The sequence below is a fragment of the Scyliorhinus torazame genome, chromosome 5, assembly GCF_047496885.1.
Source record: "Scyliorhinus torazame isolate Kashiwa2021f chromosome 5, sScyTor2.1, whole genome shotgun sequence".
In the NCBI taxonomy this organism is placed as follows: Eukaryota; Metazoa; Chordata; class Chondrichthyes; order Carcharhiniformes; family Scyliorhinidae; genus Scyliorhinus; species Scyliorhinus torazame.
In genome coordinates this window covers 69,543,579-69,565,372 of record NC_092711.1, presented here as the reverse complement: position 1 = coordinate 69,565,372, position 21,794 = coordinate 69,543,579, and the positions used below count along the sequence as shown (strand labels likewise).

At 47.8% G+C, this 21,794-nt stretch overlaps 1 protein-coding gene and 2 long non-coding RNA genes across 6 annotated transcripts in view; 2 read left to right on the top strand and 1 right to left on the bottom strand.

The window, feature by feature from the left end:
* The window catches only part of LOC140418316 (uncharacterized), a 32,729-nt gene extending 17,135 nt beyond the window's left edge, over positions 1 to 15,594 (bottom strand). The window contains exons 1-2 of the long non-coding RNA XR_011944930.1: positions 15,448 to 15,594; positions 12,539 to 12,646 (exon numbers count right to left, since the gene is read on the bottom strand). This is a non-coding gene — a long non-coding RNA (uncharacterized lncRNA). The remainder of the gene's footprint in view (positions 1 to 12,538; positions 12,647 to 15,447) is intronic.
* On the top strand, positions 1,405 to 11,913 carry LOC140418313 (uncharacterized). 4 transcript variants are annotated; one of them, XM_072501779.1, is made up of 3 exons: positions 1,405 to 1,493; positions 2,756 to 2,871; positions 10,448 to 11,913. In XM_072501779.1, exon 3 carries the CDS (start codon positions 10,563 to 10,565, stop codon positions 11,766 to 11,768), a length of 1,206 nt encoding a protein of 401 aa, XP_072357880.1. In that variant the 5' UTR covers positions 1,405 to 1,493; positions 2,756 to 2,871; positions 10,448 to 10,562; the 3' UTR covers positions 11,769 to 11,913. The 4 variants fall into 4 exon arrangements, with proteins under 4 accessions (XP_072357880.1, XP_072357881.1, XP_072357879.1 ...); XM_072501780.1 differs by having other exon boundaries at positions 1,446 to 1,541; XM_072501778.1 differs by having other exon boundaries at positions 1,447 to 1,600.
* A 168-nt stretch (positions 15,595 to 15,762) lies between the features above and the next one.
* Positions 15,763 to 19,225, top strand: LOC140418315 (uncharacterized). The gene is made up of 2 exons (XR_011944929.1): positions 15,763 to 15,865; positions 16,737 to 19,225. It is a non-coding gene; the product is annotated as an uncharacterized lncRNA (long non-coding RNA).
* Positions 19,226 to 21,794: the final 2,569 nt, after the last annotated feature.

Here is a 21,794-nt window from a genome sequence, read left to right as displayed (position 1 = left end):
AATATTGTTCCCAGTGCCTCTGAAACAGCTGTCCGCTGAGGTGTGGTTGTGGAAGGTGTCAAGCATTCCACTGGTTGTGGGAGGTGTCAAGCATTCCGGTGGATACCGCATGCTCCCTCTGCAGAGCCACTGGGAATAGACAAAACCACGCAACACAGTCGGCGCCAGAGTAACCACCCACCCACCTCCAAGGTCCTCACCCAGCTACAATTCACTGTTTTAACCAGGCCCAAGATTAGATTCAAGATCTTACGCTCAGCACAAGAATACTAGATATTATAGATTGTAAGATCCACAAACTCTGCCAAGATGGCTGCAACTTAACAGGTTATTATGGGCATTAAACTGTGGGCAATATTCGATTCTGTGACCGATAATTAGTTAAACACAGATCTGAATAAGGAAACTTTGAGCCACCTGTGAAGTTTAAATGTCTCGTTGTGTCAGGATGAACCAGCATTTGAGGAATATGAAATCTCTGGACTGTTTGTCTCCAAGTGCCGTATTGAACACAGGAGAATGAGCTCGAATTGGGATAGAGATAAGCGTGAGTGAGCATCGTAAACTGCTATTGTATCGGAGTGTTCTGGGTCCCAGAGTTTTAACTCTGCAGTTAATTGTCAGGGATGCAGTATAATAAACCCTGAACAAAGCAAATGTGTGTGTGAGAAGCATCTGAAGCACCAGGAACCAGCTGAACCAGCAGAGCTGAATGTCTCCCAGTGCAGCCACAGTACTGAACTTATTTCAGCTTCCAAGTCCACCTGAGAACCAACCTCCTGGCGATTCATCAACAAGAAGCTTCAGAGCCTCATGAGAATTATTTGTTTCTAAAAACCCTTGGCTCCAACTAAAGGACCAGCTCAACAAGAAGACAACAGACCTGCAGCGATATAAAGATTGCAGTCTACATTCCATTTTGATCATTACAGCTTCAACTTGATCTGTACCTAATTTCTGTGTATGTGTCAGTGAGTGTGAAATAGACGAGAAACTGAGATGTTCAAACATCCAGGAAATTGTGTGACAATAAATAACCTCCTTTCCTTTAAAAAATCACCAGTAAGCTTGCTGCTGAAATGTATTTTAAATAAAGAAATATCACTCTGAGGGGACGAAAATATCACACAAACATCCTGATAATGAACTGGAAAGGACCACGAAATGTAATCAAACGCTGTATAACCCCCTTCAGGTAGCTATATAGATGCTGCAGCCTCTCACACTGAATGTATCCGTGATTCAGGCTACAAAGATCAGCTGGAGCCTGGGAGTGGGTGAAACTTAGTAAAAACCTGTTTCGCTGCCTTTTTCTCACCGGCACTAGGACCCGGCTGGGAACAGAAACCTTCAGGCCCCGCCCACTAGCTGTTGCGTCAACAAGACGCCAGCGCATGCGCTCTGTTTCCCCAAGATGGCGGCTGTGAACCAGGGCCTGGTCCCGGGAGAGAGCTGACCGGCGGTGATGTGACCTGAGGATCACCACACCTCAGGCAAGGGGGCAGGTTGGGAATGCGGTGCCTTCAGGAATAACTGGGAAGGTGATGTTTGGTCAGTTGCTGCAGTCTGTGTAGTGAAGGTGCTGTCACAGTGGTGTGAGGTGAGGAAGTACAGGATTATCACCCAGCAATGATCAATTAAGGGGAATGTAAATCCAGCTCAGGCTGCTTTCAGATTGGAAAGGGAGCTAAGGTGTGTCCTCAGAGCTGGTGAATGTTGTGGCTTTGGTAGTTTCTCTATAGACTGAGGGCTGAGCGGTGACAGACCCGGGTTACCGGCCGCCATCTTTACAGAGGACACGGTGCCACAAGGCGCATGCGCTGCGAGCCTGGACCGGATGCCAACTCTCCCGGATTCACTGACTGGAGTCTCCAGGATTTTTTTTTTCTCATAAATTTAGTATATCCAATTAATTTTATCCAATTAAGGGGCAATTTTGTCTGGCCAATCCACCGACCCTGCACATCTTTGGGTTGTGGGGGCAAAACCCACATAAACATGGGGAGAATGTGCAAATTCCACACAGACAGTGACCCAGAGCAGGGATCGAAGCAAGGGTCCTCAGCGCCGTGAGCCATCAGGGATAGCCCACTGTGTGCCCCCGAATTTTATTTTGATCATTTGTGGAAGTCACTGGCTGGGTCAACATTTATTGCCCATCCCTAATTTCCCTTGAACTGAGTGGCTTGCTCGGCCATCTCGGAGGGCATTTAAAGAGTCAACCATATTGCTGTGATTTGGAATTGTGTCAGCCAGACGAGGTAAGGATAGATTATTTCCTTCACTGAAGGACATGAGTGGACAGATGTGTCTTTACAACAATTGACAATGGTTTCATGGTCATCAGTAGACTTGCACTGAATTCAAATTTTACCTTCAGTCTCGGTGAGATTCATACTTAGGAAATCATTAGGACAGTGGAAAATATTTTTGGATCTTTGGAAAATGATTAGGATAGTAAAAAATATTTTTTTGAACATTTCTCTTAAAGCGGATATAAATTATTGAATATGGGATAAAGGTTGATTGGCTGACAGTCAAACACTGTCCTGTGAGGTAATTAGTCCTTTTGCTTCCCAATTGGCCGAGGAAGGCAGTGTGTCACAAGGATGGATGTGTTGACCGATTAATGGCTGGAGGATGGGGGCAGGTCATGTGATCAAACCTCCAGGAATACATTTAATCAAAGTTGGCGAGAAGAGAATGTTGTGAATTTCTATCTTAAACTGACAGTGAGGTTTCTGTAAATTTACAGGATACTGGAATTGGAGGTTTAACAGACGGGAAATGCAAACCAAACGTCACATTGCAATCTGACAGAGTCACTCGGTTCATCAGAACCTGAATATCAGCAGCATCTGGGTGTGGAAGGTAAAAGGTTTGTCTGTTCTGTCTGTGAGGGAAGATTTCAGGTCTCCGTGTGATTAGAAAAGCCCCGAGATTCACAAACCGTGGTTCGACCAAACCTGGAGAACTGTGTTCAGTTCTGGACAACAAACCTGAGGAAGGATAGAATGGCCTTGGAGGGAGTGCAGCACAGATTTATCTGAACCCCCCGGGGTTAAATTACAAAACTAGATTGCACAAAAAAATCTGTAATTGTGGGACAGAGAAAAGCATTCGGTCCATGCCAGCTCTCTAATCGACATGGTAGCACCATTGCTTCACAGCGCCAGGGAACCCGATTTCTTTCCCGGCTTGGGTCACTGAATGGGTGGAGTCTGCACGTTCTCCCCGTGTCTGCGTGGGTTTCCTCCGGGTGCTCCGGTTTCCTCCCACAAGTCCCGGAAGATGTGCTTGCTAGGTGAATTGGACATTCTGAATTCTCCCTCTGTCTACCCAAAAGGTGCCGGAATGTGGCGACAAGGGGCTTTTCACAGGAACTTCATTGCAGTGTTAATGTAAGCCTACTTAGAACATAGAATAGTACAGCACAGAACAGGCCCTTCGGCCCTCGATGTTGTGCCGAGCATTGTCCAAAACCAAGATCAAGCTATCCCACTCCCTGTCATTCTGGTGTGCTCCATGTGCGTATCCAATAACCGCTTGAAAGTTCCTAAAGTGTCCGACTCCACTATCACAGCAGGCAGTCCATTCCACCCCCGAACCACTGAGTAAAGAACCTACCTCAGAAATCCCTCCTATATCTCCAACCCTGAATCTTATAGTTATACCCGTTGTAACAGCTACCTCCACCCGAGGAAATAGTCTCTGAACGTCCACTCTATCTGTCCCCCTGATCATCTTATAAACCTCCATTAAGTCACCTCATCCTCCTCCACTCCAAAGAGAAAAGCCTTAGCTCCCTCAACCTTTCCTCATAAGACCTATTCTGCAAACCAGGCAGCATCCTGGTAAAATCTCCTTTGCACCCTTTCCAATGCTTCCACATCCTATAATGAGGTGACCAGAACTGCACACAATACTCCAAATGTGGTCTCACACAATCATGTATAGTTGCAGCATAACCCCGCGGCTCTTAAACTCAAGCCCCCTTTAATAAACGTTAACACACTATAAGCCTTCTTCACTGCTCTATCCATTTGAGTGGCAACCTTCAGAGATCTGTGGACATGAACCCCAAGATCTCTCTGTTCCTCCACATTCCTCAGAACCCTGCCATTGACCCTGTAATCCGCATTCAAATTTTTTCTACCAAAATGGATCACCTTGCACTTATCAGGGTAAAACTCCATCTGCCATTTTTCAGCCCAGCTCTGCATCCTATTAATGTCTCTTTGCAGCCGACAACAGCCCTCCACCTCATCCACTACTCCACCAATCTTGGTGTCATCAGCAAATTTACTGACCCACCCTTCAGCCCCCTCCTCCAAGTCATTGATAAAAATCACAAATAGCAGAGGACCCAGCACTGATCCCTGTGGTACACCGCTGGTAACTGGTCTCCAGTCTAAACATTTTCCATCCACCACCACCCTCTGTCTTCTATGTGATAGCCAGTTACTTATCCAATTGGCCAAATTTCCCTCCATCCGACACCTCCTTACTTTCTTCATGAGCCGACCATGGGGAACCTTATCAACGTCTTACTAAAATCCATGGAAACAACATCAACTGCTCTACCTTCATCTACACACTTTGTTACCTCCTCAAAGAATTCAATCAAATTTGTGAGGCAAGACCTACCCTTCATGAATCCGTGTTGACTGTCCCAGATTAAGCTGCATCTTTCCAAATGGTTAAAAATCCTATCCTTCAGGACCTTTTCCATTATCTTACCGACCACCGAAGTAAGACTAACTGGTCTATAATTACCAGGGTCATTCCTGTTCCCTTTCTTGAACAGAGGAACAACATTCAACACTCTCTGGCACTATCCCCGTGGACAGTGAGGACCCAAAGATCAAAGCCAAAGGCTCTGCAATCTCATCCCTTGCCTCCCAAAGAATCCTTGGATATATCCCATCTAGACCAAGGGACTTGTCGACCCTCAGGTTTTTCAAAATTGCAAATACATTCTTCCTCATCTACCTCCTCCAGCCTACCCGCCTGTATCACACACTCATCCCCAAAAACATGGTCCCTCTCCTTTATGAACACTGAAGAAAAGTATTCATTCAACGCCCCTCCTATCTCTTCTGACTCCATGCACAAGTTCCCACTACTGTCCTTGACAGGCCCTACCGTCACCCTTATTTCTCACATAAGAGTAAAATGCCTTGGGGTTTCCTTGATACAACCCGCCAAGGACATCTCATGCCCCCTCCTAGCTCTCAAGCCCTTTTTTCAGCTCATTCCTTGCTACCTTATAACTCTCAAGCGACCCTACTAAACCTTGTTTTCTCATCCTTACATACTCTTCCTTTTTCCTCTTGACAAGACATTCAACCTCTTTTGTGAACCATGGTTCCCTCACACGGCCATTTTCACCCTGCCTGACAGGGACATGCCTATCAAGGACACGCAGTATTTGTTCCTTGAACAAGCTCCACTTTTCATTTGTGCCTTTCCCTGACAGTTTCTGTTCCCATCTTATGCTCCCTAATTCTTGCCTAATCGCATCATAATTACCCCTCCCCCAATTATAAACCTTGCCCTATCCCTCTCCATTGCAATAATGAAAGACACCGAATTGTGGTCACTATCTCCAAAGTGCTCTCCCACAAACAAATCTAACACTTGGCCCTGTTCATTACCCAGTATCAAATCCAATGTGGCCCCCCCCTCTTGTCGGCCTATCCACACTGTACAAAAACTGCCCCATCCGAACTGTTCGACTTATAGAGGTTCCAATCAATATTTTGAAAGTTAAAGTCATCCATGACAACTACCCTGAGACCTCCACACCTATCCATAATCTGTTTTGCAATTTCTTCCTCCACATCTCTATTACTATTTGGGGGCCTATAGAAAACTCCCAACAATGTGACCGCTCCTTTCCTATTTCTAACTTCAACCCACATTACCTCAGTAGGCAGATCCCCTTCAAACTGCCTTTCTGCAGCCGTTAAACTATCCTTGATTAACAATGCTACTCCTCCACCTCTTTTATCACCTTCCCTACTCTTACTGAAACATCTATACCCCGGAACTTCCAACAACCATTCCTGTCCGTGTTCTAACCATGTCTCCGAAATGGCCACAACATCGTAGTCCCAAGTACCAACCTACGCTCCAAGTTCACCTACCTTATTCCGGATGCTCCTTGCATTGAAGTAGACACACTTCTACCTATCTTTCTGTCTGCCGGTACACTCCTGCGACCTTGATACCCTCCTCAGTACCTCACTACTCTCAACACTGGCTTCTGGACTACAGCTCGTTTTCCCAGCCCACTGACAAATTAGTTTAAACCCCCCCAAAGAGCCGTAGCAAATTTCCCTCCCAGGATATTGGTGCCCCTCTGGTTCAGGTGCAAACCGTCCTGTCTGTACAGGTTCCACCTTCCCCAGAATGTGTTCCAATTATCCACGTACCTGAAACCCTCCCTCCTACACCATCCCTGCAGCCACGTGTTTATCTGCACTCTCTCCCTGTTCCTCACCTCACGAGCACGTGGCACCGGCAACAAACCAGAGATGACAACATGGTTTGTCCTGGCTCTCAGCTTCCTCCCTAGCTCCCTTAGTTCCTGGTTTAAATCCCCGTCCCTTCTCTTACCTATGTCGTTGGTACTGATGTGTTCCACAACTTGTGACTGCTCCCCCTCCCCTTTAAGGATTCTGAAAACATGGTCCGAGGCGTCATGGACCCTGGCACCCGGGAGGCAACATACCATCCGTGAGTCTCTTTCGCTGCCACAGAACCGTCTATCTGTCCCTCTAACTATCGAGTCCCCAATAACTATTGCTCTCCTGCTCTCCCTCTTTCCCTTCTGAGCTACAGGGACGGACTCAGCGCTGGAGATCCGTTCACCGTGGCTTACCCCTGGTAGGTCGTCCCCCTCAACAGTATCCAAAAGGGTATACTTGTTACTAAGGGGAACGACCACAGAGGGATCCTGCACTGACTGCTTCCTCCCAGCCCCTCTCACAGTCACCATCTTGATTCTTCAGAGTAACTACATCCCTGAAGCTACTTTCTATGACCACCTCTGCGTCCCGAATGATCCGAAGTTCATCCAGCTCCACCTCCAGTTCCTTAACGCGGTTTCTGAGGAGCTGAAGATGGGTGCGCTTCCCACCAGTGAAATCAGCAGGGACACTGACGGCGTCCCTCACCTCAAACATTCATACTTGTGAGACTAATAAAGATTACTGTTATTATCTGGAACAATCCAGTCAGTATCATTCTCCTGCTTTATCCCTGTATCCTAACAGCTTTATTTCTCTCAGGTTTCTATCCAATTTTTAACAAAATCATTCATTGGTGTCTATTTCTGCTCTGTCATAGGCAGCAAGGTTCAGGTAATTGCCACTGGCTGTGTAAAAACCTTCTTCCTCATACCTCCTGGACCATTTACATGCATAGATACGGAGCAACGTAGAAAATAGGAGCAGGAGGGGACCATTTGGCCCTTCGAACCTGCTCCACCATTCATTACGATCAGAGCAGATTGGGCTCAATAGTCTAATCCCGCTTTCCCCCAGATCCTTTGATCCCCTTCACCCTCAGTGCTGTATCTAACTACTTCTTGAAAACATGCAATGTTTTGGTCTCAATTCTTCCTGTGGTGATGAATTCCACAGGCTCACCACTCTCTGGGTGAAGACATTTCTCCTCACCTCTGTCCTAAATGGTCTGTCATAGAACATACAGTGCAGAAGGATGCCATTCGCCCATCGAGTCTGCACCGACCCACTTAAATCCTCACTTCCACCCAATCCCCGTAACCCAATAACCCCTCCTAACCTTTTTGGACACTAAGGACAATTTAGCGTGGCTAATCCACCTAACCTGCACATCTTTGGACTGTGGGAGGAAGGCGGAGCATCCGGAGGAAACCCACGCAGACACGGGGAGAACGTGCAGACTCCGCACAGACAGTAACTCAGCAGAGAATCGAACCTGGGACCCTGGCGCTGTGAAGCCACAGTGCTAGCCACTTGTGCTGCCCGTGCTATCCTGTATCCTCAGACTGTGACCCCGGGTTCTGGACACACCCACCATCGGGAACATCCTTCCCGAATCTAATCTGTCTCGCCCTGTTAGAATGTTATAGGTTTTTTAAAAATATAAATTTAGAGTGCCCAATTCTTTTTTGTCCCAATTAAGGGGTAATTTTAGCATGGCTAATCTACCTACCCTGCACATCTTTGTGTTGTGGGGGTGGGACCCACACAGACACAGGGAGAATGCGCAAACTCTACATGGACAGTGACCCAGGACCGGGATCGAACCTAGGTCCTTGGTGACGTGAGGCAACAGTGCTAACCACTGCGCCATCGTGCAGCCCATTTGCCTTCTTTACCGCATGCTGTATTTGCATGCTTCCATACAAACTAGGAGCAGGCCACTCGGCCCCTCGAGCCTGCTCCTTACACACAAACTAGGAGCCAGCCTCTCGAGCCTGCTCCTTACACACAAACTAAAGTCAGCCCCTCGAGCCTATTCCTTACACACAAACTAGGAGTCGGCCCCTCGAGCCTGCTCCTTACACACAAACTAGGAGCTGGCCCCTCGAGCCTGCTCCTTACACACAAACTAGGAGTCTGCCCCTCGAGCCTGCTCCTTACACACAAACTAGGAGTCGGCCCCTCGAGCCTGCTCCTTACTCACAAACTAAAGTCAGCCCCTCGAGCCTGCTCCTTACACACAAACTAGGAGTCGGCTCCTCGAGCCTGCTCCATTATACAATAATTTTAACCTCAACTCCATATTCCTGCCGACCCCGATAACCTTTCACCCCCTTGCTTATCGAGAATCTATCCATCTCTGCCTTAAAAATATTCAAGGACTCGACTTCCACTGCGTTTTAAGGACGCAAGATCTAAGTCATAGAATCCCCACAGTGCAGAAGGAGCCCAAGTCAGCACCAACCCTCCGAAACCCCCCCCCCCCCCCCCCCCCCCCCAACCCACCCTGCCCCATCCTCACATCCCACCCAACGTGCACATCCTTGGAGATGAAGAGGCAATTTAGCACCTAACCTGCAAATCTTTGAACTGTGTGAGGAAACCGGAGCACCCGGAAGAAACCCACACAGACAAGGGGAGAATGTGCAAACTCCACACAGTCATCCAGGGTCAGGCGTGAACCTGGGTCCCTGGTGCTGTGATGCAGCAGCGCTAACCACTGTGCCACCCCCTCTTTTACAACCCTCGAGCGAAAAAAAAATCCTCATCCCCATCTGAAATGGGTGACCCCTCACTTTCCAACAGTGACCCCCTTGTTCCAGATTCTCCCACAAGAGGAAACATCCTCTCCACATCCACCCTGTCAAGACCCGTCAGCATCTTATATCGTTCAATCCAGGTTTTACCCAAAACTTTGAATCTGTGTCCCGGCTGCTTGTACGATCAGTGAATGGAAACAGAGTGTCTTTGTCCACCCGATCGAAACCTGGCATAATCTTGTGTCCCTGAATCAAATCTCCCCTCAACCTCCTTTGCTGGAACCATTCTGGTAAATCTCCTCTACACCTTCTCCAAGAACCTTCACATCCTTCTTGAAGAGTGGTGACCAGAGCTTTATAAAGATTCATAGAATAGAATTAGAACCATAGAATTCCTACAGTGCAGAAGGAGGCCATTCGGCCCATCAAGTGTGCACTGATTCACTGAAAGGGCACCCTGCCTAGGCCCACACCGCTACCCTGTCCCTGTAACCCCATAGCCCCACCAAACCTGCACATCCCTGGACACTAAGGGGCAATTTATCAAGGCCAATCGATCTAACTTGCTCCCCTATCAGCCTCCCCAAACAGGCGCCGGAATGTGGCGACTAGGGGCTTTGGGGCTGGTATAGCACAGTGGGCTAAGACAGCTGGCTTGTAATGCAGAATAAGACCAGCAGCGCGGGTTCAAGTCCTGTACCGGCCTCCCCGAACAGGCGCCGGAATGTGGCGACTAGGGGATTTTCACAGTAACTTCATTGAAGCCTACTTGTGACAATAAGTGATTATTATTATCATTATTTTTTGGTCTGTTGGAGGAATCCTGAGCACCGGGTGGAAACCCACGATGACACGGGGAGAAAGTGCAAACTCCACACAGACAGTCATCAAGGCCAGAATTGAACCCGAGTCCTTGGCACTGTGAGGCAGCAGTGCTAATCACTGTGCCACCAGAAGCATAGTTTCTGTGTCAGTTATGAAGCTCAAGGTCGAATTTGCTTTGCCAACTACTCTCTTAATATGTCTTGTAGATATACAAAATCCCTCCTCACCTCTTCCTCTCTCCTCCCAAAGAGGCCAGTTGGGTTTTTACAACAATCCAGCTGTTTTTATGGTCCCTTGAAATGACCAGATTCATTCAGCTCAATTTCACAACCTGCCTTTGTGTTTTTGTGGGTTCTCTCTCACTCCCTATTTTCTGTTTTCAATCAGTTTCACAGGGTGTTCGAAGGTGAGACTTCAAGATCCGGAAACACAAACCAAGCATCACATCAGGGTCTGACAGAGTCCTCAATTTATCATTTCTGAATATCATGAGATTTTGAACATGGAAGGAAAAAGCATCGTTCACAGTGGGGAGAAGCCGTATACGTGTTGTGTGTGTGGACGAGGATTCAGTCAATCATCAGGCCTCACAAGACACAAATGCAGTCACACTGAGGAGAAACCGTGGAAATGTGCGGACTGTGGGAAAGGATTCACTTCCCCATCCAAGCTGGAAACTCATCGACGCAGTCACACTGGGGAGAGACCATTCACCTGCTCCAAGTGTGGGAAGAGATTCACTCAGTCATCCGCTCTGTCCACACACCAGCGACTTCACTCCAGGGAGAGACCATTCACCTGCTCCACATGTGGGAAAGGATTTACTATTTCAGCCCACTTGCTGAGTCACCAGCTAGTTCACACTGATGAGAAACCGTTTCAATGTCCAGACTGTGGGAAATGCTATAAAAGATCTGGGGATCTGACGTGCCATCAACGTGTTCACACCGACGAGAGACCATTCAGGTGCTCTCAGTGTGGGACTGGGTTCAGACGATCATCTAACCTCACTGTACATCAGCGAACTCACACAGTGGAGAGGCCATTCGTCTGCACCAAGTGTGGGAAGAGATTCACTCAGTCATCCGACCTGCAGAAGCATCAGCGAATTCACACTGGGGAGAGACTGTTTCAATGTCCAGACTGCGAGAAGTGCTATAAACGTTTTGGGGAACTGTTACAACATCAACGTGTTCACACTGACGAGAGACCGTTTAGGTGCTCTCACTGCGGGACTGGGTTCAGACGATCATCTCATCTCACTGTACATCAGCGAACTCACACTGGGGAGAGGCCATTCATCTGCTCAGAGTGTGGGAAGGGATTCATTCAGTCATCCGAACTTCTGAATCACCAGCGAATTCACACTGATGAGAGACCATTTCATTGTCCAGACTGCGGGAATTGTTATAAACGTTCTGGGGAACTGATGCGCCATCAACGTGTTCACACTGACAGGAGACCGTTTAGGTGCTCTCACTGTGGGACTGGGTTCAGACAATCGTCTCATCTCACTGCACATCAGCGAATTCACACTGGGGAGAGGTCATTCGCCTGCTCCTGGTGTGGGAAGGGATTCACTCAGTCATCCGCCTTGCAGAAGCACCAGCGAGTTCACACTGGGGAGAGACCGTTCACCTGTTCCAAGTGTAGGAAGGGATTCGCCACTTCATCCCTCCTGCTGAAACACCAACGAGGCCACAAATAACAACAGTGATTGGATTTTGCTGTTCCTCACATTCAGGACTGAACCATATTCATTTGGGTCTCTTTCTGCTGATAACAAAATCCAGCCCATTTACAGGGGCTAATATTCTAGCTAAAAGTCAAATAAATTAGATTTGTGTGACATACGCAGTGTGCTGAAACTTTTTAATTACTCTGACACAAGTTAGTTCCTTTTGAAGTAATCTCGCTCTCCCGTCTCTTCCATCCTCACCTCCAACAAGAAGTGTGAGGAGCTTCTTTGTGACTGAGATTGAGTAAATCCGATCAGCCGCCTCTGCTGCTTCCCTCCCTTCCACGGGCCCACCGGACCAAACTGTCTCTAAATGTCATCCTTTCCCGAGCCCTGAACCCACATCTTTCTCTAGTTTCTCTCCCATCTCCCCTCATGCCCTCTCAGAGCTCATCTTGTCCATGAGACCCAGCTCCTGCTCCATCGACCCTATTCCCACTGAGCTACTGATCAGCCAACTACCCTGTGTCCATGGATATTGTCAACATTTCTCTCTCATCGGGTGCTGTCCCTCTGTCCTTCAAATCTGCCATCATCACCCCCTCAATAAAACAAACCCTTGACCCTGCCATCCTTACAAATTACTGCCCCATCTTCAACCTCCCTCTCCTCCCAAACTCTTTGAACATGTTGTCCCTCCCAAATCCTTGCCCATCTTTCCCAGAATTCCCATGTTTGAATCCCTTCAATCGGGTCTCTGCCCTGTCACAGTGAAACACAAGAGACAAACAGAATCTTACCCGGAGAGAAAGACAGACAATCCGGGAGCTTGGATCCAACACGGATATGTTCATAAGATCAGAAGCAAGGGTAGCAGCACAGTCATTATCGAGAGACAACAATACCTGCTGGAGACAGACAGACAACTAAACAACACGAATCACAACACCAAGCTACCTAGACCCATATACCCGAGACAGGAAGGAGAATTGGAGACAGACTGGAAGAACACAGACTCCAGACATATTAACCAAAGAAAACAGGTAGAACCAAGGAAGTTCTACCTACTCCCTAAAATACTCAAACATCCAAACACATGGACAGTACCAGGGAAATACCACCAGACAGACCCACCGGGCCAAGACTGTGGGAGAGAAAATCCAACAGAATCATAGAATTTACAGTGCAGAAAGAGGCCATTTGGCCCATTTAGCCTGCACCGGCCCTCAGAAAGAATACCCTACTTAAGCCCATCCCAGTAACTCACCTAACCTTTATTTGGACACTAAGGGGCCAATCGACCTTAACTCTTTGGACGGTGGGAGAAAACTGGAGCACCCGGAGGGAACGCACACAGACACAGGGAAAATGTGCAAACTTTACCCAGTTACTCAAGGCTGAAATTGCTGAAACATCAACACACTGCTCCTGGTGGTTGATGGTATAGTGGTTCAATAAATATAATCAGTGGATTATAAAGGTGTGTAATATATAGTAAAACAGAAAATGCGAGATTAACAAAACAGGTCTGGCAGTATCATCGAATCCTTAAAGTGCAGGAGGCCATTCGGTCCATCGCGTTTGCACCAACCCTACAAAAGTGCGTCCCACCCAGGTGCACTTCCCCCACCCTCTCCCCATAACCCCACTTCACCTTTGGACACTAAGGAGCAATTTAGCACAGCCAATCCACCAAGCCTACACATTCTCGTGGGAGAAAACTCGAGCACCCAGAGGGAACCACACAGACACGGGAAGAATGTGCAAACTCCACACAGTCATCCAAGACCGGAATTGAACCCTGGTCACTGGCGCTGTGAGGCAGCAGTGCTAACCATTGTGCCACATCTGTGATGAGAGAAACAGAGTTAATGTTTGTTGTTCCTTGTAACAGTTCTGTAGAAGGATCAATGGATTCTAAAAAAAGCCCATTGAAGTCGAAATAAGACATTTTTGTCCATTGAAGCGGTTTGACACAGGAACAAATTTCACTCTGTGTGAAGCCCCAGTTTCATTCACACAAAGCCCGCAGTCTGATTGGCTGAAGGACCAGAATCCATCCCGTCCTCCCAATCTTCCCGTTGGTCATCCCCTCTCAGACAGGAAATGAGGTCGTGGAACCCGTGCGCACGTGGCTAATGGGAACAACTCAAAATAATGCAGTCTCAGCCAATGAGGGAGATCTGAGAGCAGCCACGCCCCTCATTCACTCCAATTGGGTGGAGGACCAGCTGCTGTCATTCGGTCCTGCAGTCCCGCCTCCTCTTCCTATTGTTGCAAAGCTACCGTCAATCACTCGCCGGGCATTGTGATGTGGAGCATGTGCAGTGCGGCTCATGCCCAGGGACAGACGCTTGTTTGTCTCATCTTGAGGCCATGATGTTGGGTGGGGTTACTGGATTATGGGGATAGGGTGGAGGTGTGGACCTTGGGTAGGGTGCTCTTTCCAAGAGCCGGTGCAGACTCGATGGGCCGAATGGCACTGTAAATTCTATGAAATGTGGAGATGCCGGTGTTGCACTGGGGTGGGCACAGTAAGCAGTCTTACAACACCAGGTTAAAGTCCAACAGGTTTATTTAGAATCACTAGCTTTTGGAGCACAGCTGAGGAAGGAACTATGCTCTGAATGCTTGTGATTCGAAACAAATCTGTTGGACTTTAACCTGGTGTTGTAAGACTTCTCACTGTGCCCACCCCAGTGCAACGCCGGTATCTCCACATCCTGGTGTTTAGTAAATTACAGCATGATTTAATCAAAGACAGAGAGGAGTGATTTCTGCTGACTGGGGAGTAAGGACTTGGGACATTGCTTAAAAATTGTAGCCAGGTCACAGAACTCAGTGTGAATTGAGGAAACACTTGTTGACACAAAATCTGGGACACATTTGGAATTCTCTCCCGTAAATGACAATTCCTGTGGCAATCCCTGGTGAATCCACTATCTTTCATAGAATTTACAGTGCAGATGGAGGCCATTCGGCCCATCGAGTCTGCACCAGCTCTTGGAAAGAGCACCCTACCCAAGGTCCACATCTCCACCCTATCCCCATAACCCAGTAAACCCACCCAACACTAAGGACAATTTTTGACAGTAAGGACAATTTTAGCATGGCCAATCCATCTAACCTGCACATCTTTGGACTGTGGGAGGAAACCCACGCAGACACCGGGAGGATGTGCAGACTCCACACAGACAGTGACCCAAGCCGGAATCAAAACTGGGACCCTGGAGCTGTGCAGTAATTGCACTATCCACAATGCTGCTATGCTGTCCCCTTATTTGTTGCCGATCCCGAATTGCTCTTGAACTGAATGGCTTACTGGTCTATTTCAGAGGGCAGATTTACTGCTGTGGCTCTGGAGTCACATGTAGGTCAGACCAGGTAGGGTTGGCAGATTTCTTAAAGGCCATTAGTGAACCAGATCAGTTTAAACACAACCAGTGATAGCTGCATGGTCACCATTACTGATTTGAGTTTTCACTGTTTTATGAATTGAATGTAGTTGTTTGGTAACCGGGAATATTCCACTAGCTCCTCAGACCATTACCCTAGGGGACTCAGTAATACCCACCCAGGGACATTCCCACTCCACCACCATCTCATCCCTGGCTCCCAACCTCCTGCTTTGTTCACAATCCCCCCCCCCCCCCCCCCGGATTCACTTCTCACTCTTTGTGACCTCAATACAAACATGTTGGACTTTAACCTGGTGGAAGACTTCTTACTGTGCCCACCCCAGTGCAATGCCGGCATCTCCACATCATGACCTCAACTGGACCGCCTTTTCCAGCTCTGGGGCTCGTACGGCGCATGCTTCAGTCAGTGGTGAGCCCCCAGCCCCCCTTTCACTCCGATTGGTGGGAGGACCAGCCGCTGCTGCTCGGTCCTCCGGCCCTGCCCCTTCTTCCTATTGGCCTGGCCCTGCCGTCAATCACTCCCCGGGCATTGTGACGTTGAGCATGCGCAGTGCAGGCGGTGTCCAGGGACAGATGCTTGTTTGTCAGATCCACAGGCGGTGAGGGAAATGGCGGAATGGAGGGAGAGGCGGAGCCGAGCGGTGGGCGGGGAGGCTCCTTGATCCCCGATGCGGCTCTGACACCGGAATAAGAAGCTGCCGGTGCCGGGTTTGTATCTGTGCGGCGGAGGCGGCGGGACCGCATCTGGAGTGAGAGGCCCGTGTTAAGGGCGCATGCGCGGTGCTCCCTGTCAGCAGGAGGAGAGAATGTTGTGAATTTCTCTCCTGGACTGACAGGGATGGATTCTGCAAACTCCTTTTACAGGGGTTGGGAGGCTGGATTTACACAGAAAACTCAAATCAAAGATCACATCAAGTTCTAACAGAGTCACTCTGTTCATCAGAACCTGAACATGATCAGAATTTGAGTATAATTGAGCTCCAGGGCAGTCCCGCTCGCTGCATGTGTAGTGGGTGTTACAGTCAGATCAGCCAGGTTCTTATTCAATGGTGGAGCAGGCTGGAGGGAGTGAGTGATGTCTCCCGACACAGACAGAAAGGTTCACTTTTCTCCTGGAGTTTGAGACAAATCAGTTTTCAAAATGATGCAGAGTTTCAGCCAAAGAGGGAGGTCCGGGCTCAGCTCCGCCCCTCATTCACTCTGATTGGTTGGAAGACCAGCTGCTCCTGCTCGGTCCTCCAGCCCCACTGCTGCCTCTTATAGGTCTAGAGATGCCGTCAATCGCAGCTCGGGCATTGTGAGCTGGAACACGTGCAGTGCGGGCTCTTGATGTGGACTCACGTGGGTAAGAGGAGACCCCAAACCGTGCCCCCCACCATAAGACCAATTGATTTTATTGTAAGTCTGCAGACAGGAGCTGGAGAACTGAACCCAGGCAGAGGAGAGGGAGGGGGAAAACTGGGAGTGGAGGAAAGAAATGATGCAGATGGTGAGATGGGTTTGGATTTCTGCCCAGGGAGGAGGGAGAGTGTGCGGGACAGGGATTTACAGCTTTGACTTTGGTAATCACCATTTACAGGATATTCGAAGGGGTGATTTACAGACGGGAAATTCAAACCAAGCATCACATCAAGATTCAACAAAGTCACTCGATTATCAGGACCTGAATCTCATTGGTCTTTGCATGTGGAGGGAGAATTGTTTGACTTCTGTCTGGGAAAAGATTTCAAACATCAATGTGACTGGAAGAGCACTGAGACACACACACCCGGGTGAGAGTGATCCAGTGAACTGACTGTGGAAAGAGCTTTAACCAGTTACACAGCTGGAACAAAAATCACACCATTCACAGTGAGGAGAAATCATACACGGGGTCTGTGTGTGGACAAGGCTTCAACTGATCATCGAACCTGGAGAGACAAAAGGACACCGGCACCGTGGAGAAACCGTGGAAATGTGGGGACTGTGGGAAGGGATTCAATTACCCATCCCATCTCGAAACTCATCGACCCAGTCACACAGGGGAGAGGCCGTTCACCTGCTCCTTGTGTGGAAAACATTTAATTCAGTCACAACACCTGCAGTCACACCAGCGTGCTCACTCCAATAAGAGACCTTGAGAATGTTCTGACTGTGGGAAGAGCTTTAAAAGCAGAAAGAACCTGATGCAACACCAACACACTCACACTGGAGAGAGGCCGTTCACCTGCCCCATGTGTGGGAAAGGATTCACTCAGTCATCCACCCTGATCAGGCACCAGCAGACTCACACTGGAAAAAGGCCATTCACCTGCTCTGTGTGAGACAGGAGATTCATTCAGTCATCCACCCCGCTGAGGCACCAGCGGGTTCACACTGGGGAGAGGCCATTCACCTGCTCTGTGTGTGGGAAGGGATTGACTCGGTTAAGCACCCTCGCTGCACTTCAACTTGTTCACATTGATAAATGACCTCTTGTTATGAATATGAGAAGTACAAGTGAGGTGCAGACACACCAACGCACTCACATTGGGGAGAGGCTGGTCACCTCTGTGTGTGAAAAGGGTTCACTCAGTCCCATCACCTATTGTGAGAGCAGTGAGTTTACATGTGATTGCAGGGGTGGGACTCTGCTGTTCATCACTTTCACTGTTTGTTTCTGCTGATAGTAAACTCCAGCCCCATCTTGGAGGTTATTGAAATTTTACATGAAGACGTTCTCCCCGTGTCTGCGAGGGGCTCACCCCCACAACCAAAGATGTGCAGGGTAGGTGGATTGGCAACGCTAAATTGCCCCTTAATTGGAAAAAAAAGAATTGGGTACTTTAAATCTATTTTTTTTCCCATTCTACATGAATGTGAGCTTGGTCAGTTGTTGAGCAAATACACTGTGTTATGTTCCATTTTTCTCCAATGTACGAGGAGATTAATTGATGTCCTGTTGCCGACTGCTTCATTTTTGGGGCCTTTTCTCTTCTAATCCTAGATTATTTCAAATCTCACAGTTTTGGTCACTCTCGTGGACAATTCCCAGCTCTCCATATCTTGCAGACTGATAAATCATAATCTTTATTATTGTCACAAGTAGGCTTACATTAACACTGCAATGAAGTTTCTGTGAAAAGCCCCTAGTCGCCACATTCTGGCGCCTGTTCGGGAACACAGAGAGCAAATTCAGCATGTCCAATTCACCTAACAGCATGTCTTCCGGGATATATGGGAGGAAACCGGAGCACCCGGAGGAAACCCACGCAGACACAGGGAGAATGTACAGACTCTGCACAGACAGGGATCAAAAGCCAGGAATCAAACCTGGGACACTGGCACTATGAAGTAGTAGTGCTAACCACTGTGCTACCATGCCGCCCATGAGACTGTGTTACACTGTCAGCATGCTCCTGTACTGCTCTGTATTTAACAGGAGTCTGCAGACTGATGAGACTGTTACACTGTCAGTGTGCTCCTGTACTCCTCTGTATTTAACAGGAGTCTGCAGACTGATGAGACTGTGTTACACTGTCAGTGTGCTCCTGTACTGCTCTGTATTTAACAGGAGTCTGCAAGCTGATGAGACTGTGTTGCACTGTCAGTGTGCTCCTGTACTGCTCTGTATTTAACAGGAGTCTGCAGACTGATGAGACTGTGTTACACTGTCAGTGTGCTCCTGCACTGCTCTGTATTTAACAGAGCCTTCAGACTGATGAGACTGTGTTGCACTGTCAGTGTGCTCCTGTACTGCTCTGTATTTAACAGGAGTCTGCAGACTGATGAGATTGTGTTAGTCTTCCATCGGGCAGGAGATAAAAAAGTCTGAGGATACGCATAAACAGACTCAAAAACAGCTTCTTCCCCGCTGTTACCAGACTCCTAAATGACCCTCTTATGTACTGACCTGATTAACACTACACCCCTGAATGCTTCACCCGATGCCGGTGTTTATGTAGCTACATTGTGTACCTTGTGTTGCCCTAGGATGTATTTTCTTTTATTTCCTTTTCTTTTCATGTACTTAATGATCTGTTGAGTTGCTTGCAAAAAATACTTTTCACTGTACCTCGGTACACGTGACAATAAAGAAATCCACTGTCAGTGTGCCCCTGTACTGCTCTGTATTTAACAGGAGTCAAAGAGAACAAAGAACAAAGAAAAGTACAGCACAGGAACAGGCCCTTCGGCCCTCCAAGCCTGCGTCGACCATGCTGCCCGTCTAAACGAAAATCTTCAACACTTCCGGGGTCCATATCCCTCTATTCCCATCCTATTCATGTATTTGTCAAATGCCCCTTAAACGTCACTATCGTCTCTGCTTCCACCAACTCCTCCGGCAGCGAGTTCCAGGCACCCACTACCCTCTGTGTTAAAAACTTGAACACTATACTCAAAGTGTGGCCTAACTAAGGTTCTATACAGCTGCAACATGACTTGCCAATTTTTATACTCAATGCCCTGGCCAGTGAACGCAAGCATGCCGAATGCCTTGACTACCTTCTCCACATGTGTTGCCCCTTTCAGTGACCTGTGGTCCTGTACACCTAGATCTCTCTGACTGTCAATACACTTGTGGGTGCTGCCATTCACTGTATTTTCCCTACCTGTATTAGACCTTCCAAAATGCATCACCTCACATTTGTCCGGATTGAACTCCATCTGCCATCTCTCTGCCCAAGTCTCCAAACGAGTCTGCAGACTAATGAGACTGTGTTACACTGTCAGTGTGCTCCTGTACTGCTCTATATTCAACAGGAGTCTGCAGACTAATGAGACTGTGTTACACTGTCAGTGAGCTCCTGTACTGCTCTGTATTTAACAGGAGTCTGCAGACTGATGAGACTGTGTCACACTGTCAGCGTACTCCTGTACTGCTCTGTATTTAACAGGAGTCTGCAGACTGATGAGACTGTGTTACACTGTCAGTGTGCTCCTGTACTGCTCTGTATTTAACAGGAGTCTGCAGACTAATGAGACTGTGTTACACTGTCAGTGTGTTCCTGTACTGCTCTGTATTTAACAGGAGTCTGCAGACTGATGAGACTGTGTTACACTGTCAGTGTGCTCCTGTACTGCTCTGTATTTAACAGGAGTCTGCAGACTGATGAGACACTGTTACACTGTCAGTGTGCTCCTGTACTGCTCTGTATTTAACAGGAGTCTGCAGACTGATGAGACTGGGTCAATTACTAGGAGGCATAGGTTTAAGGTGAGAGCGGCAAGGTTTAGAGTAGATGTACGAGGCAAGTTTTTTACGCAGAGGGTAGTGGGTGCCTGTAACTCGCTACCAGAGGAGGTGGTGGAAGCAGGGACGATAGTGACATTTAAGGGGCATCTTGACAAATATATGAATAGGATGGGAATAGAGGCATACGGACCCAGGAAGTGTAGAAGATTGTAGTTTAGTCGGGCAGCATGGTCGGCACGGGCTTATAGAACATAGAACATAGAACAATACAGCGCAGTACAGGCCCTTCGGCCCACGATGTTGCACCGAAACAAAAGCCATCTAACCTACACTATACCATTATCATCCATATGTTTATCCAATAAACTTTTAAATGCCCTCAATGTTGGCGAGTTCACTACTGTAGCAGGTAGGGCATTCCACGGCCTCACTACTCTTTGCGTAAAGAACCTACCCCTGACTTCTGTCCTATATCTATTACCCCTCAGTTTAAGGCTATGTCCCCTCGTGCTAGCCATTTCCATCCGCGGGAGAAGGGTCTCACTGTCCACCCTATCTATCCCTCTGATCATTTTGTATGCCTCTATTAAGTTTCCTCTTAACCTTCTTCTCTCTAACGAAAACAACCTCAAGTCCATCAGCCTTTCCTCATAAGATTTTCCCTCCATACCAGGCAACATCCTGGTAAATCTCCTCTGCACCCGTTCCAAAGCCTCCACGTCCTTCCTATAATGCGGTGACCAGAACTGTACGCAATACTCCAAATGCGGCCGTACCAGAGTTCTGTACAGCTGCAACATGACCTCCTGACTCCGGAATTCAATCCCTCTACCAATAAAGGCCAACACTCCATAGGCCTTCTTCACCACCCTATCAACCTGGGTGGCAACTTTCAGGGATCTATGTACATGGACACCTAGATCCCTCTGCTCATCCACACTTTCAAGAACTTTTCCATTAGCCAAATATTCCACATTCCTGTTTTTCCTTCCAAAGTGAATCACCTCACACTTCTCTACATTAAACTCCATTTGCCACCTCTCAGCCCAGCACTGCAGCTTATCTATATCCCTCTGTAACCTGCTACTTCCTTCCACACTATCGACAACACCACCGACTTTAGTATCGTCTGCAAATTTACTCACCCACCCTTCTGCGCCTTCCTCTAGGTCATTGATAAAAATGACAAACAGCAACGGCCCCAGAACAGATCTTCATGACAACTGATAAAGTTCATAAGAAAGATGTATTTCAATCACTCCATACCTAAATTTGATGGACAGAAATCTCAATCAAATTAAATAATACTATAATTACTTTAACCCAATCACAGCCAGAAAGGGGACAGACATTGGTGATAGCCATAACATTAAAAAGTACTGCCAATTTTGAACAATTCATTCCGGAATCACCTTACTTAATTTCTGACTACTTTCTGCACTTTCGCTTTGAACTGTGAAGTTGAAAACTCACCACTATTCT

Coding starts and splice junctions, on each gene's coding strand:
- LOC140418313 (XM_072501779.1), top strand. CDS start 10,563: ATGGAAGGAAAAAGCATCGTTCACAGTGGGGAGAAGCCGTATACGTGT.